Source organism: Pocillopora verrucosa, chromosome 2 (genome assembly GCF_036669915.1).
Source record: "Pocillopora verrucosa isolate sample1 chromosome 2, ASM3666991v2, whole genome shotgun sequence".
In the NCBI taxonomy this organism is placed as follows: domain Eukaryota; kingdom Metazoa; phylum Cnidaria; class Anthozoa; order Scleractinia; family Pocilloporidae; genus Pocillopora; species Pocillopora verrucosa.
The window spans coordinates 2,922,784-2,938,890 of NC_089313.1; the positions used below are offsets into that span (position 1 = coordinate 2,922,784).

General features: G+C 37.3%; 4 protein-coding genes across 4 annotated transcripts; 1 reads left to right on the forward strand and 3 right to left on the reverse strand.

The window, feature by feature from the left end:
* Positions 1 to 431: 431 nt before the first annotated feature.
* LOC131770412 (uncharacterized) lies at positions 432 to 2,653 on the reverse strand. Its single transcript, XM_059086121.2, has one exon. It carries the CDS (start codon positions 2,534 to 2,536, stop codon positions 1,304 to 1,306), a length of 1,233 nt encoding a protein of 410 aa, XP_058942104.1. The 5' UTR covers positions 2,537 to 2,653; the 3' UTR covers positions 432 to 1,303.
* Positions 2,654 to 5,786: 3,133 nt separating this feature from the next.
* Positions 5,787 to 6,731, reverse strand: LOC131770389 (QRFP-like peptide receptor). Its single transcript, XM_059086096.2, has one exon. It carries the CDS (start codon positions 6,729 to 6,731, stop codon positions 5,787 to 5,789), a length of 945 nt encoding a protein of 314 aa, XP_058942079.2.
* A 1,802-nt stretch (positions 6,732 to 8,533) lies between these two features.
* On the forward strand, positions 8,534 to 13,717 carry LOC131770414 (uncharacterized). The gene is made up of 8 exons (XM_059086122.2): positions 8,534 to 8,699; positions 9,746 to 9,820; positions 9,973 to 10,014; positions 10,593 to 10,723; positions 11,482 to 11,544; positions 12,133 to 12,300; positions 13,010 to 13,062; positions 13,342 to 13,717. The coding sequence occupies exons 1-8, from the start codon at positions 8,615 to 8,617 to the stop codon at positions 13,442 to 13,444; spliced, it is 720 nt and encodes a 239-aa protein (XP_058942105.2). The 5' UTR covers positions 8,534 to 8,614; the 3' UTR covers positions 13,445 to 13,717.
* Positions 13,718 to 13,826: 109 nt separating this feature from the next.
* Positions 13,827 to 15,815, reverse strand: LOC131770415 (uncharacterized). The gene is made up of 2 exons (XM_059086123.2): positions 15,509 to 15,815; positions 13,827 to 14,295 (listed from the first exon to the last, which is right to left on the reverse strand). Exons 1-2 carry the CDS (start codon positions 15,722 to 15,724, stop codon positions 13,963 to 13,965), a joined length of 549 nt encoding a protein of 182 aa, XP_058942106.2. The 5' UTR covers positions 15,725 to 15,815; the 3' UTR covers positions 13,827 to 13,962.
* Positions 15,816 to 16,107: the final 292 nt, after the last annotated feature.

Genomic DNA, 16,107 nt, shown 5'->3' on the forward strand with positions numbered 1-16,107 from the left:
GACACGCGTAGTTTTCGTACGCCGCCAATATTGTGTTACAGGTGTGTTGGAAATGAAAAGCAAAGCTAAAAGTCAAACCAAATAATTTAAAGGACAAAAGATGCTGATTTGTGATAACATAAATTATAGCCCTGCCGGTATTAGAAGATAAGACTAGAAGAAATATTATGGCAGATATTTTGACGGTCACACGAGTAACTACAACACTGAAATTTAGCCAACATTCTATTATTCACGAAAACATTGCCACTAAGTGTCATTTTTTTAAGTTCACCACACCGGCATGAAGCTGTTAAGTTGTATTTTTTTAAAAGAAGACAGACATAAGTGGAATCTGAATATTTCTGAAAGATGGTTTTCCCTTTATTGTTTGTCTTTGGCTCTGAAAAAAAAACAAACCACGCAAGATTATCAGTTAGTTGAGTCTCCTTCGAACAGGTTAATTTCACTTCATTAATAAAAATTTTATCAGGAATAAAATCATCCCTGATAGTAGATCTAGGAAAATTGATTAATTTTAGGTCATTAGGCGCTAAATTTGGCATGACTCATACAGAAATAGACTGAAATAAAGGATAGCCACTACAATGGCGAAATACACGGCGCGATTTCGAAGGTTCAAAGACAGATTTTTATTGAAGTTTTGAATCTCCAAGAATAGCTTATTTTCCTATCTCAAGAGCCAATAAAAGACACAATCAATTACCGAGGTGCTATTATCTCCTACGCTGTCCTTATGATAAAACATATGTCATAAATATATCGGAAATTAGGTAGACGCACATACACGACCTGGTACAAATATATAAGTTTATTTTGGAACCAAATACGTTCAGTCTCTTTTCGGTCCGGTTTTTAAGATTATGTATGCAACTTCACGGTTTTAATTGTCATCACTCCATGTTTTTTCATTATGGCACAGGTAGTGCATGCACGACGTAGAGTTTACTTAGGTGGTATGAATAATATATCGCTCCATGCTAATTCGCGCTTGATTTATAATAATAATTACCATACATCTTTGCCATAAGATTTCCAAGTGAAAATTTCTTTTACGGCTTGTCGTACTGTAAACCTGTAAGATTAGTACTATTGAGATTTACTTCTGAAATGGTATTTTTGCTTCCTTCAGAGGAAATGCATATGAGTCATGTTTGCGTAAAATGGAAGACCAAGTCACCTGTCTTGCCTAATAAGCTTTTATTGGCGCAAATGTTTCTTGGCAACTGTGACAGCTAAGCTGAAAAATAAAACACAACCGACCGTGTGATCGGCTTTGCAAGGATCAGCTTGAATAATTCGTTTAAAGCAAGCCTAAATCTCGAAGATTATGCACTAGAAGAAAATCATCTACTTGTTTCGAATTATTTCTACACAGTGCCGACCGTCTTCGTTTCTCCCTCAACGAAGTATACGGAACATCCATAGAAGCTTTTGGAAGTTCCTCTCTTGCGTTTTCAAGCGAGTCGATTAAAATTTGAATTTGTGGCATTCCTTGCAGAGAGTATGCAGTTTCTTCGCTTTGGTCTCGCTTCTTGTTTGAAGCGGTTTTTTCCTTAGATTCATAAATACTTATTGATGGCGGCGAATTTGATCGCTGCTCATTCAAAACATGTGTATCTTGCTCAAATGACATAGATGAATTGACATTCAAGTCTATTTCGCATCGACTTACAGGTCGTCTGCCATTTGCAAGTGTTGCAACCGATAAACCTATTCTTTCTGATTGTCTTGTGGCTGTAGTAGAGCCTTTTCTTCTTTCGGATTGAATTCTGTTATTATTCTTTTCGTAGGCATGATGTTCGCTTTGTAAATGTAAGCTGTTTGAATTCAATCTCTTTTGAATTTTACCCGAAAATTCCTCACTTCTGATACACGTGTGTTGTACGACGTCAGCTCTTGATTGCGAGTCAATAGGATATTGCCCACCTTCTGTTTTTGAACGCTGCCTTATTAGAAGTGCATTGCAGCCTTTACAACTGGATTTGTAACTATCAGATCCCACAGGGCTACTGAAAGATCGTTGAGGGATTCGCGGTTTAGATCGAAGCTGATCTTTCCCCAGAGTTTCGCGTTTTTCAGCTAAGCAAGGCCTACCAACCACTTGTAAATGCTTATCATATTCACCGCTCGAGTCCTTTCTTTGCTGAGCTACGAAACTGGAGAAGTCTACGTTTTTATGCGATTTCCCCTCACTGCTTTTCCTGCTTGTATCGCGACTAGCAGCTGACCCGTTCGACGACGCAAATGAAAATCTACGCGCGTTGCTCAATCTTCTCCCGTGTCGTGCGTTATCCTGTATCGGTGGTAAAACAGAAAAACGCGTGAAAGTACCCATATTGTAGTTGAGATTTAACAGAGGAATTTTCTCCTCAGTTTCAGATTCACCATTGCTCTTTTCTAGCTCGTCATCGGAAAAAACGGTCTTCATGTTTGGGTTTTCGTCGCCTAACGGCCTGTCTTCTGTAAGCTTTGCATATTCAATTTTCGGTAAAAACAGTTTGTTTCCTTTGGGTATTTGCGACCTGGTGTTCATGGCGATAAAACTGTGGTCTTTTTGAATCTGTAAGTTCAATACTATTTGAGTTTCATGACGAACCACAAAAGGATTTTTGCCACTTTCCTTCCAACCTCATTTTACGTGTTTATAATTCCCCCGATGCACCATCTGTTTTGTAACATTATGTTGATCAAGTAGATCACGTGGCACTCTTTTAATGAGCAGTTGTGAACAAGACGCCACAAACATAAATGAATTCGGCATTCGCATAGAAGTTAAATACGCATAAAGAGAGCTTCTTCCCTATTCGTCAAAATAATCTATAACAAATATTTCAGTTCACTATTCAAGTTTGCACGCAAACTCTCGTCTTAAATTGAAACGAGAGTGAAGTTGCATCTCGTTTTGATCGAAGTTTCCCCGAGACGTTTTTGAATAATTTTACACAATTCTAGTGTGTTTCGTCCCATTTTTTCAAAATTAAATTTAAACGAGGATTACTTACCGAAAACCCGATTAATTAATTCATTTTAAAATTTTAATAGTATGAATAAGCATTGGCTGACCATTCGAGTTTGGATTTTGGAAATACACATCAAACGATCATATGAACCAAAATCAGTGATAAGTGATTAAAATAGGAATTTTTTTAGTATTGAAAAATTTTTGGGAGATGCATGACATTGTTTTTAAAGTAATGGTGAAGTCAAATATGGTATTCTGAAGCTTAAAGTAATTATAAGTTGTGCTAAATGTATTTATACGTGGATCGACAGCTCTGCCTTTTGTCAGTAAACTGCTGAACCACGTTTTTGTAACTGATGATTTTGACTGTCTATATTGACCGGTAATTATTTAGTTAATGAAGTGCGCTAAATCAAGTATTTTATCATTATCATTATGCCGCTTTTTTTTCTTTGAAAAAAAAGAAAAAAATCGTATCATCCCCTGAAGCTATTATCTACAAGATAATATCTTATATTACCAGCGGCGGGTCCAGAAGTTGAGCTGAGGGGGTCCCCGGTTTTTTTTTTCGCTTTCCCTGCCGGCTTTTGTTCCTTTTCTTCCTTGATGTATTCAATAGTGCTTCCATGTTCAAAGATGGTTTTTCTTCTCAGATTAGTTACGGCTAATGGTTGTCATGCAATTAATATATTGAGAAACGATAACAAAAAAATCACTTTACAAGGTTAATTTCACCTTCATAAATCTAAGCGTTTCTTTTTTAAAGCAACATTTAAAACTGTCATTCCGTTCACCACGGGGCCAAAGAAGCTAAGAACATCCCCATTATGTTGGGACACCTCACACAATACGAAGTATGCTGTCAAGCGGGTCTCAATGGGGTGATGGTTTTTACGGCTAACAGTTAACACTATTTCATTGTTGTCACCAGAAACTTCCCTTACGGTTAACTTCTTTTACGACCGTCGGTTAAAATTTGTCAATTTGTACGCCTAGAGGCTAAATTTTTTTGTTCGTTTTACAGCTATCGGTTTACCCCATTAAGACCCCCTGTTAGGCCTAAAATTAAACCATTCTATAGTGTATGATACTGATTTTTACGTGTTTACGAATATCTCTCAATGTTTTCCACTGAAAAGTAACAGGAAAGTCAAAAACTGTCTATAATGTAGAATCCATTTCTTAGCCAAAAATATTATAAGTAAGTGTAAATAAAATTTGCCAATTGGTTTTGCTCTACCTGAAAGGTAATATAAAATTTAATCTAAATATATATATATATAAATATATTCTCTTTAATCCACGTTCTGATTATGCAAATCAAACTCATTTATTAGTTGTTATGATAGTTCATAACAGACTAACGATTTAACAACAACAGTAATAATTTATTACTCTTTTAATGAAAGCTCTCCCGCTGACTAGGAAAAGAGTTTGATTGACGATAGTCGATATTGAAAAAGATTTCGTGATATTTAATTGTTTTTTTTGGATTTAAAAAAAAAAAAGCTTGCGGATGAACTTAACATGTTTGTTAAAAATTAAATTGTTCTGCCATTAAAGCTAAAAAAAATCCAAAATAATTCCTGTTGTTGTTGTTTTTTTTTTGTGTGCTTATTTCAATTTCGCCCTCTCTTCGGTCACATGAAAGTATGGACCGCCTTTTAACTTGGAAGAAGAAAAATAGCAGACAGTAAAAGGTGTGACAAATGAAATTTTCCACCCTTTTAATGCGAGACAAACCCAAAATAATTCTGGTTTTTTTTTTTTTGGTTTCAATTTTGCTATCACTTTGGTCGCATGAAAGCATGGATCATTTTTCAACTTGGAAGCAAAATATGGCAGGTGGCCACTTAACCCTAAATTGAAGGCGTGTTCGCTTCCTGTAATTGAATTCTTGCCAGTTTAGATAAATAATTTCATTCAAGCGGTTCTTTTTAAAATAGGAATGCATCATGAAAAAAGCAGGATCGATTAGACTGTCGAAAACGTAAATGTTCACTCTGCAAAGTGCATCATTCGATTACAAAATAGGATTGTACCAGAATATTCCTACGTTATACATACAAACAGGTGCAATAAGTTTATTCAGTAACCTCACCCAAAGTCTCCTGTAATGGTCTATAATGAAATACAACCGTGGGATATTTTGCGTCGCTTGCAAGCGTGAGAAAAATTAACTAAAAATTGTAGTCGAGAAAGGTCACTTTAAACCGCATATTAATTGGTACAGCTGGATCAAAAATGGAATCAAAAAAGGGCATGCGGAACTCACATGGATTGGGCAGGAAAGGAAATCTACCTCTAAAGCCATTTCATAAAGACCAATTTTCACTTCAACTGTCTAATACCGTAGTAAATATGCAGGAGATATCATCCTTCCGCCTAATCAAATTAAAAATACCTCTCCAGCTGATAAGCGCGAGTGATTAAATAGCCAAACCATCCACAAATCTTGTGTAAATGATAAGAGATAATATTAGTGGTAAATGAGCTGAAAACGCCGCAGGTTTGAAATACGATTGATAATCCGTTTTAGGCCATTAATGCATTGATATACACTTTGCTTCGGGAAAATTTTAAGTGTGAATTGTTAAGTAAATAAATAAATCCTTAGTTTCTGGAGGCAAGCTTGGAAGTTTTTTGGACGCTTTTTGAACGCCGTAACGTCTTCACCTGTCACGTGTTCAAACATGGGCACCATCTTAACCCAATGGAAATTACAAAGTGGCCATGGAAACTTTGTAATTTTATTTTGCGCCAAAATTAAAGAGTAATTGCCAACAATGATATCACGAGAAAGAGTGAAGAGTGAAATCGCTCATGATGTGATTACTGAGTAGAATCCGCTCCTAGCAGTTCTCAGAGATCCTGAATGTGATCTGCTATCCTTTCCGAAACGAAACACGGCTCTTGTCTCGTTCTTGATATCCTGTTTTAGGAATGCGTATACAATCGGATTAAGAACTGAGTTAACCATAATTAGCAGAGAAAAGAATGTTTGGACATCGTCAGGGACTGCACAAAGGTTATACGGGGCTTGACAGAATGTGACGTAGATTTCTGTCCCGTAGCATACTACGAATATAGCAACAACTGCAACCACTAATTTTACCGTTGACGATTTCAACCCAATTTTAACTGGTGCGTTCAGTATTCTTGCAGAGTTTGCCGCCACGTTAAATCTAACCTGAGTCAACAGAACTGACATCTGCTTCGAAACTCTTCGGGCGATGAACAAGATATGCGAGGTTGTTACGATAAGGATTATCGTTGGCACAATTTCAAACAACAGCGTATACATGGTGATTATTACGAACTCTGCCTGGGCAGAAATCTCATTGTAATACAGTTCGTATGCCCATCTAGCGAAGATGAGAACACTCGGAACTCCCCAAGATGCCACAATGATAGTGATTGTTTTTGCAGCGGTCATAACGTATACGTATCTTAATGAATAAACGATGGCGATATAACGTTCCACAATCATCGCAATCATCGAGAAGGTGGAGGCTTCGATGAAAAAGCTGTAGAAATTAAAGCGAATGCTGTTGTTACATGAGTGAACGAGTATGTTGCAAACAAAAGATGCTGGGAAATATCCACAAGTGACGCCCAGATCGGCGATTGCCAAAGAAAGAACAAACCAGTTGGCTGTTGTTTGTAATCTTCTTCTTTTCACGATGATGAAAATAATCCAGGTGTTTCCCAGGAAACCGAAAAGAGTTATAAACCAACCAACGACCCAAAACCAGTGAAGAGCCATCCTTATTTTGACATCAAAGGTTTGATTCCTGAGACGATTTTATCACAATGCCTCAGAAATGAATAAATACCTACGTTTTCCCTTAAAATTATTACACCTCTGGGTAAAAATTGTCATAAAATGTGAAGATCGTATTTTTCTTTCTCCGTTTCTAAACGGTAGCTTATCACGACGTTATTACCTAAGAAAGTTTCTTTCAATTTCACTGAGAAACCTGCTGAAAGCTTACAAATAATTATGATCAAATTGAGCATAAATTTTAATTGTTAATTCCCGCCTTTTCAATGAACCATACCTCCCCGCATTTCACGAAGGCTGGAACAGTTGTTCAGCTGAAAACAATTGAAAAGGAAATGATTTTCTTCAAATAATCTCCTCCTTTGCGTGGATGTGAAAAGTGTTATTTGACAAATGACACTATTTGTTAAATAAAAATGCACAAGTCAAATCTCGTTTCATCCCGAAACATTTGTTAGACCCTAACAGAACGTTGCTGGACAACAGGGAATTCATTTTGCATGATATTTTGAGAAGAAGCAGCATACAGGGAGATGTTCTATTTTGTTCTCTTTACACACACAAAAAAAACCCTTGCTTCTAAGTGGCATGAAACAATTAACTGTGCTAAGGTCCGAAATTTGCATTAACTTAGGATAATCAAACAAACCTACAGGTAGAACAAAGGTAGACAACTACAAAAGACGAAAATTATTTACACAAAAATATTTAAAAAAAAAGCGTTGAAGCGGTTATACATGCCATTTGAAACGCTAGTTAGTTAAAAATAGTTACAACGATTGCAAAACCATGATAACAAAACTGTACAACATTCTAGTAATAAATGAACTGACTTAAATTAAATCTTAGTCTGTTATTATAATTTTAAGTTACCAGAAATTACATTGGAAAGTTATTATACAGGACTACATAAGGCAGCTTTATCTTCTATCTTTCGAAAAAAAACAACAACGAGAAGGAAAAAAAAAAGGAGATCTCTATCCTTGACCACTTCGAGAATTTTTCAGCCAATTTCAACCATGAGCGATACTCATTTGCATTTAGCTATAATATGATATTGAAAGACGCTGACACCCTACACACCCGCGCAGTTTATCAGAGAGTTGAAACAAGCGTGAAGAACAGATATATTCATTTAGTTCGTCTTGGTCGTAAAAGATGTCAATTTTCGCTATTTAACCCCACACTCAAAACGGCAATACCTCAACCGGTAGCCTCGAGGTAAATGAAGAAATTTACTTTTGAATTTTTATCTTCTCACTAGAATGAATAGAGCTGATATCTTGAAGACGGGGAGTTGGCGTGTAATCGATAGGATACGCAGATTCGCTCCGACAAGCAAGTTTTAAAGGATCGATGTGCAAGCGATGAAAGTTTAGAAATGGTGTGGAGAAAAGAGGAAAACATCTTAAGCCACAATGACAAATGACGAATCAAAACCCAGCCGAGCAATTACCGACCGCATACTCTACTGCTAAACTAAAGCGAAGTCCTCGGCGAGCGACGAGGCTATATTATGCTTAGTTCTCAAGGGTCCTAACGTGTACTAAGATCGACATTCAGTGCTTCCAATCTCGATAGGAGTCAGCTCCATCAAAAAAGAAAGCTATTAAATCCTTTTCGAGGAAGAGTGTGCACTCTTCTCCTATTGAAGCATTTTACTGTAATTTTCTACCGCACACTGAGAAGCAACTGTAGGGTTTAGGTCAAACTCCACCTCCTGTGTTCTGAGGGTGAAAAGTCAACAGAAAGGAGAGAATTGGAGAAGAGGCCTGGAACTAGAGTAATCCAATATGGCGGAGTACTTTGGCTATCACCTGTGAAATTCAGGTTCATAGTTCCAGATTATTCTAGGAATAGAAAATATGACTGATATACACAATCAAGAAATTACTGGAAAAGAGACGGATTCAACGACAACATGGATTTTGCTGCAGATAGCTGATTCAGGTATGAGTATATCAGCCAGTACGTAAATTGTAATTGGAAAGCTGATGTAAATTACGTGCAGGCTTAAAAGCGGTGTAATTTGTTTAACGAAAAAAAAAACATTATTAGTATTATTCATTACAAGTTATTTTCAGAAAAATAGTGAAACAATACTCCTTTCAAAGCGAGAATTCAATGATATTTTCAAGATTATGTCGGTAAACAGCTGAATAGACGTCAAGTGTTCCACGTTGAAGGCTATAAAAAGTAACATTTTAAAGCTAAGATGAACATATTACCTTGCCTCAATACCTTTCTTTGATAACGAGGTGAAATTTTTGACGGGATATGAAATGTTTGACGTTTTTTCAAATGATTTTCGACTAATTTTTAGACAAAGCAGGTTAGTAACAAGTACACCATGTTCACGAGTTTTGTTGCAGCAGCAGCAGCAGCAGCGGCAACCGCGTTTTCTGGCGCGTAATTTAGGCGGGAATTTTCAGGCAGATGTGAACCAACTAGATTCAATTATTTCAGTATACAGTACTTTAAAACCAGCTTATGGTCTCGCAAATTCCAGAACAGCAGAGGAAATTTAAAACAAAAACTTATGAAACATTGTAATCAAGCAGACAAGTAAAGAGAATAAAGAAAAATATCAGTTAGGGGATTGTAAGTTGATTCAACACCAAATTCTCCAAACTAACATCACAAGAACTGTATGGTAGACATTAAGGAGAATTACTTATGAGATCTTGGGGGTTAGATGGTTAATGAAAGACTGAAACTAATTGCCGTACAGTCTTACAGTTTTAGAGCATTAACACATTTCTTTGAGGCAATTATGTTTGAAAGAAGACAATTGTAAAATTGATAATAATTATTATAAAACATCTCTAAAGAAGGTTTAAAAATATCCAACTTTATTCAAATGATGACTGGTTGACATATGGCTGAAGTAACAGTTACAGTAACAGTAACAGTAACACAAAACTTCTGGTGAGCAGAAAATATATATCAAAATTATCTTCTCTAGAATTATATCAGTTTCATCTTTTGATTGGTAGCATTTCCTACTGGAGGATTCTCACATAGTTTTGGATTTGAATCTGCAACAAAACATGGCTTTGTAACAGAGTATAGTAAGTATGAAACAGAATGCAGTGTTCAGTGAATTGTAATATTGGAGTACACAATGTAAATATATGTTAGCAACTTTAAAATTTATGTTTGATGGTAAAGAGTAGGTTTTTGTTGCTGTTTCCATGTTAATTTTTTTCTTCTTCCTTTTTAGGTGCATTCAAAGCTTTTTTGTTCTCTTGCCTTCAAAACACAGGTAATACTTGGTGAAAGCTACCATTAATGACTTTTATCATTTAAAAAAGGAAACAGTTCTTTGCACTTACACATATTACCTAGTTTGGCAAGTTGTCTTAATGAAACATTAATCCAAAATTTCTATAAACCAGAAAATGTTTTCATGTGCTGTCCACTGGTGATGCAATGTTATAGTACGGGCTGTGATCACATGCCTCCTCTCTCGTTTGGGAGAGCACATTTAAAATACAAGTTTGTAACCACTTAAATCCTATGGAAAATTCAGGTTGTCAGTTCACTATTTCTGATTTTTCTTCAGTTAAACCTAGTTTAGCTATAAATATTTTGCTGGTGTGAATAGGTAGGGTATCAGACCAATAGAAGAAGTTTAATGGTTAATACTCGTTTTCATTCTTTTCAGCTGTGCTTTTAACTACTAGTAAGGCAGAGGCCATGTAAAGTAAACACTCCTTTCTCTCCTCACCACAAAGAGCCATTGATTTGCCTTTTCTCACAGCCCCAATGTTTTGTCCTCTATCTGCAAAGCTATAGTTAAACTAGAGAGCTAACTGAAGTCCTTCATTTCAAATCTTTTAGCATCATTCAGTCTCTCTTTTGTCAATGAATCACACAAGAATTGCCATAATGTTGAGCGGATCAAAGAGTTGGATGGAATGGTTCAAGCTTACCTCAGTAACCATGTAGCGAACAGAGCAAGCATCAGGCAGGTCAGTTATACATTATCTATAATAAATCTATTATACATTATTGATCAACAATAAAGCTCGCTACATATCTTTATTTTGAGGTGAATAAGTTGTTGATTCTGTATAATTTTTCTTTATTTTATCAACTAAAAAAACTGGCATTTGAATAGTAAAACTTGTTTAGCATAAGAACATGCATTTGTACCCCTAGTACTTATCTGCATATGTGTAATTAACCATTTCTTCCCAGTAGTGATTAACCTGTTACTTCTCTCTATAACATCCATACATTATCCAGCAAACAGGTAATGAGAATACTCAAACTAATCAGGTGGAAGTTGTTATCTTGATTTAACTCCAAATTCTCATGAATAATTTACAAGAAAATGTGTAGCTTGTAAAAGGGAGAGTTAGCAATAGATCTTAGGGGTCAAAGGGTTACTAGTGTTTAGGAGAATAAAGCTATCCATCAAGCATCTCCTGCTCCTCTTACTTAAGGCATAATTTCTTAGACCACTAACCCATGTAAGAAAATTTGAGAACTTCAATTATCTATTTGTTAAGTACTATGTAGCTTACAAGTCTCAACTGCTTGTTTCTAAGATTTTCTTTTTTATAATTTCTTTTTTATCAGAAAAGCTATTACTGGTCATTAGAAGTCCCAAATTATTAGGCCATTTTAAGTCTCTCAGATTGAAACTTTGAAAAGGACATGATTAATTGTGATGTGTCACCGCATTACAAGTATCTAAAGCTTTTGTGGTACCATTGTTTATCAGGGAAACTCCTTACTTGACACAGCTTGCAAAACATTTGGAAAACAAGAAATGAAAAACTTACAGGTATGTTCTAAATGACAAATGTTTGTAGTTATAAAAATACAACTTACATTTCTGCGTGGCACTGAGGTAGTATGTGTCTCTGGCAATGTTTTTTTCCTTTCTTGAGCCCATTATTTATGTTTTAAAAGAGAAAGAAAAGTAACAAGGTAAAGAACATGATAGCACCTCACTATTCCGCCTTGAAAGACAACACCCCTACTTAACAGGAATTTTATGAAGACAAGTTATCAACCTTTCACGTGTCTGCAACAAGGATGAAAATCACGAAGTGTTTTTTCCTTCAAACTGTAGAAGAACGTTGTAAGATAATCAAGAGATGAAAGTGCCCTGTCAGTAGTACTGATAGTCGACAGTAAACATCTGTAGTTTTGGGGAAAATTTCTGGTATAAATTTCAATGATAAAATTTCCGTCTCATTCCACGGTTCATGAAAGGTGGAATCCTACTTCCTAACCCTCTCCCTCTTGTCCACTCCTCCTCGTAACTTCCGTCCGACCCTCTTCAGCGCTGGGAAGTACCGAGATAAGCTGCGGCTAGGTGGTCCAATACGCTCCAGAACAGGCCTTACCTATAACTGCTTTATTTCAGGTCCAACTCGAGAACAAATGCCTCTTTGGTCACTTTGCCGTTGTGTTTGGCTTCATGTGCGGCATGTTAAACCTCTCTGTGGTCCAAACACAACAACTTTTCCTTTTCTCGACTCTCCGAACGGTAATTGCCAGTGCTGTGAGACTTGGTAATATTGGACCGTTACAGGTACTTGTAGAACGTCAGGTTTTGGGCAGCTACGAATAACAATACAAGATAAATATATGACAATAGGTGATATCTACATTTGTCGCGCTCGTTCTTTTCATCCCACTTTCATATAGTCGTCCTTTACAACCGTTTTTCCCTTTTTTTGTACGGGGAGGATGTCAATCATGATTTCCCCTTTTCGTTAGTGGAGGGGTGGGAATCGTTGTGTGAAATTCCCCCCCCCCCCCTTCCAAAAAAGAAAAAGTTTCGACAAAGACTTCACATTGAAGAAAACCTGTGCAGTTAAGGACAAAGTCAATCTGAGACGGATTCTGGAAAATCCTACGTGTGCTGAAATCTGGATGCAGAAGTTACACATGAATATGGCTTTGCATAGTCTGTGTTGGCGTCTTATCATACGTTCTGAATCCCAGGGGTGCTAACAGAAAGGATGCCACGACTACAGCTTATCTTAGTTATGGGAAAGAATGTCCAAGGAATACGTAACGTGTCTTACAATTACATGTTTTGAATTCTGACGAGAAGGCTATAGACAATCGGCTGTTTCATGACTCCTCAATGATAATCCCTTGAGGATTCAAACACTGGCACGGAATGCCCGTATAAGAAGTGAGCATAAAAACTCAAGGTCTCTTGTGTACGGTTATTGTTGTAGTTGCAGCTCCGCTAATTAATGCGGTACTATATTTTGATTCATGAACTTTAGGCTCAATCCATCCAATTTGAAATGCAGAAGACAGCAGAAGAAATAAGGAAAAAGTGAGTATCGTGAGCGGAATACTGGTCTGAACACCAAACTGGTGGACGCAACACAGCCTTTGTTTTACTTAGGTTTTTGGACTTATGTTTGTGAATGGATTTTCGACTTAAGAGTTACCTTTATTTGGATTTTTACTGTGTTTGACGCCTTTCGCAGCAGTGTCTATTGTTGTAGAACGAGATCAACTACCACAACAGGTGTTCAAACTAGACGAAAACCAGGTCATCTGACCATTAGCCCACTTATTTACCTGAACTGTTGTTTTTATACATTCCTAGGTTCGAAATGACCACCGTGGAGGAAGCAACAACAACAGCCCCCGTTGCTGACTTTCTTCAGGGTGCTCACGACAACCTGTTTTCAAAACTTTTCTACTCGTGAAAAGAGGCATGGAAATGTCGTTAATTCCGAATGACTGGTCGTCAATGTAGCGCCTCTAAATGAAACAGGTCGAGGTAAAAGAACTGCAAGTTATGTGAAGTTTTCGTGGTGAATAACCAGAGATCTCTACACGTTTTGTAGGGGCTGTGATCGAAGCAATAACGTGTCTCGAGCGCCGGAAAGCTATAGCACGCGAGGGCTACAATGCGGTCAACAAGGCAGTGATCCATTTGGGTAGTCCACATAAATGTAATAAAAACATGGAAAACTGTGTATGACTTGCATCAAATACCAAACTTGACTCTAATGACCCTGATGGTGACTTTCGCTCAGGTTGATGAAGCGTCAGTGACTAATATCGACAGCAGTCAGAATACACGATTATGCCGAACTTTATTAAATCTCAACTCTGGAAATTAATCTTTACAAAAATTTACAAATATTTAAATCCGATTGCGCGAAAAAGCTATTCGTTAAACTATGTTCATAAGTCTTAGTCCATCTTCTATAATTTTTTTTTATATCACAAAGTGCTCAAAGTTTTCGTTTGTGAAGTCGCTTTCGTCAAAAGACAATGAAGACATGGAATAAGTCAGAAGTGGCCTTCCCGAGTTATCTGACGCTGCCCTTTTTCGGAGACCCGGAGAGGCTTCGTCTCTGTAATACGTCTCCGAAGACTTTTCGGGAATCCGATAAAATGGACTGATTGGTGAACTCGGAGAGGTGTCGGGAAGACTGATCTTTCGATCGATTGGAGACACTGGAGGCGGGCAATTCCTGATTGAGTTGAGAACACCTCGGAGTTGTACAAACTGCTTCATAAGGTTCTGGTCTTGCTGCTTGAGAAATTTCTGTTGGATGAAAAATTAAGTTAGAGAAAAGCGGATGCTTACTTTCTTGACAGTTGAAATTTGAACATGTGTATTCCTAGAAGTTACGGGAAATTTTTTATATCTTAGCTCAAACGAATGAGATGTTAGAGATAGAAGCGTTGATGGAGCTAAGATTCTCAGAGCAGAAATTAGAGAAAAATGCATATAAGTTGTTTCCCGTTGCCTACAAGCAGACGCTACAGGACACGCGTTTCTCCACCCGCGGAAGGACTCGAGACGAGTCGAGAGAGTTCTACTCTTTGCAGCGCATAGCTTAAGGCTCGTACTTTTCGTCGGGCGAAGGCACACTCGTGCTGAAGCGGTTCCTGATCCTCTTCGCGGGCTGTGTTTTCTAGAACAGATACAAGACATATCTTTCTCCCCATGGGTTTTGTTTATTTGTCTCAATCATTTTTTTTTCTCAGTGGGCAATCACCCCGCCCGCAACAATTCAATCGTCACCGCCATCACAGTTTGTCAAGAATTTCAAGGAGCGTAGCATTTTTTAACGTTCAAGTACATAACACTTCCAAGCTACTATCCACTGAAATTGAAGATGGACAACAAGGTAACCCCTTACTTCAAATTCATCTATTTCCTCAATATCCTGCTGTGCGAAGATCTAATGTTTAGTTTTCAAAATCTTGAAAATACAAAAGCTTGTCTGATATTTTCAAGAGATAAGAGAAACGTTTCTGCTCCGCCCAAGTGACACGCGCAATCATAGACTTCAGTAACACAAACACCACAGGAATTTTTCGAGCAGAATCGATTGATGCAGGGTTTATTCCTAAACGCACGTGTCTCCATTGAAAGGTCATTTATTTGGGGCACGGTGGCGGGGAATAATTTAGGCTATTATTATTGTGGACAGATAACATCAGTGGAAAAATATTGTTCCTGTGAATGAAAACAATTACAGTCGGGAGGAAAGTTATCAAAGCTTAATTGCATGTATATGAATCATGGGTTGAAAAACATTTGCGCCTTAGTAACCAAGATGTCTTTTACGATATTACGAGTAAATCCCAATACCGAAGGGGCGTTAATCTCAAGTACAGCTAAATGAATTTAATATATTGAGAGACCTTAATTTATAATCTCCGCGATTAGCCATAATTTTTCTTTATAGCACGTATCTAGATTATCTTCGAGTATGACATTAAAATTAAATAACTTGTTAAGCGCTTACGATTTCTTTCACAATCCACTTGATTGCCGCGTCTAGGTCTGTTTTGCGTTCGTGAAACGTCTTCAACTTTCGCTCTTCTTCATTCAAACAAAATGCGGGTCTTTCCGACTCCAGAATCTCATCAACGGAGCTGATCATAACGCTCGGCTGAGTTTCTGAGTCCTCCTCCTCGCTCGTACTCTCCGTAGATTGCTGTTCTGTCATGAGGAAAGACATAATTTTGTACGTTTAGGATTACAGGTAAGCCCTGGTGCAACATACACCGAGCTATGAAAATTCCTGTGTTGACTGGATCGCACTAAGTGATAATTACCGAAGCGGTAAGTCTGTCCTTTCTAATTCTTTGTGCAAATAAATGATGAGTTTGACAAATGATGACCCTAGGGTTCTAATCAAAATGACATATCAGTGTTGACTGAAGAAGTACTTGCCTATGAGTCAGCTTCGTGTTTCGACGTAATTGCTCTCTTGTTACAAGTTATGACGATTTTTATTATTGTGTCAAAACTTTTCTGCAAAGTAACCGGATTTAGCTAAAACCTGACGTTTATTCTGGGCACATTAATTCAAATTTGACGTAATTTAGGTACATCAGGCGT

Bases quoted from the DNA above. Each gene is read 5' to 3' on its own strand.
- LOC131770412 (XM_059086121.2), bottom strand. From the start codon at position 2,536: ATGAACACCAGGTCGCAAATACCCAAAGGAAACAAACTGTTTTTACCG.
- LOC131770389 (XM_059086096.2), bottom strand. From the start codon at position 6,731: ATGGCTCTTCACTGGTTTTGGGTCGTTGGTTGGTTTATAACTCTTTTC.
- LOC131770414 (XM_059086122.2), top strand. From the start codon at position 8,615: ATGACTGATATACACAATCAAGAAATTACTGGAAAAGAGACGGATTCA. The intron at 9,821-9,972 runs GTAAGTATGAAA...CTTCCTTTTTAG, and splicing joins TGGCTTTGTAACAGAGTATA to GTGCATTCAAAGCTTTTTTG. The intron at 10,015-10,592 runs GTAATACTTGGT...CAAATCTTTTAG, and splicing joins CTCTTGCCTTCAAAACACAG to CATCATTCAGTCTCTCTTTT.
- LOC131770415 (XM_059086123.2), bottom strand. From the start codon at position 15,724: ATGTCTTTCCTCATGACAGAACAGCAATCTACGGAGAGTACGAGCGAG. The intron at 14,296-15,508 runs GTAAGCGCTTAA...TTCATCCAACAG, and splicing joins AGTGGATTGTGAAAGAAATC to AAATTTCTCAAGCAGCAAGA.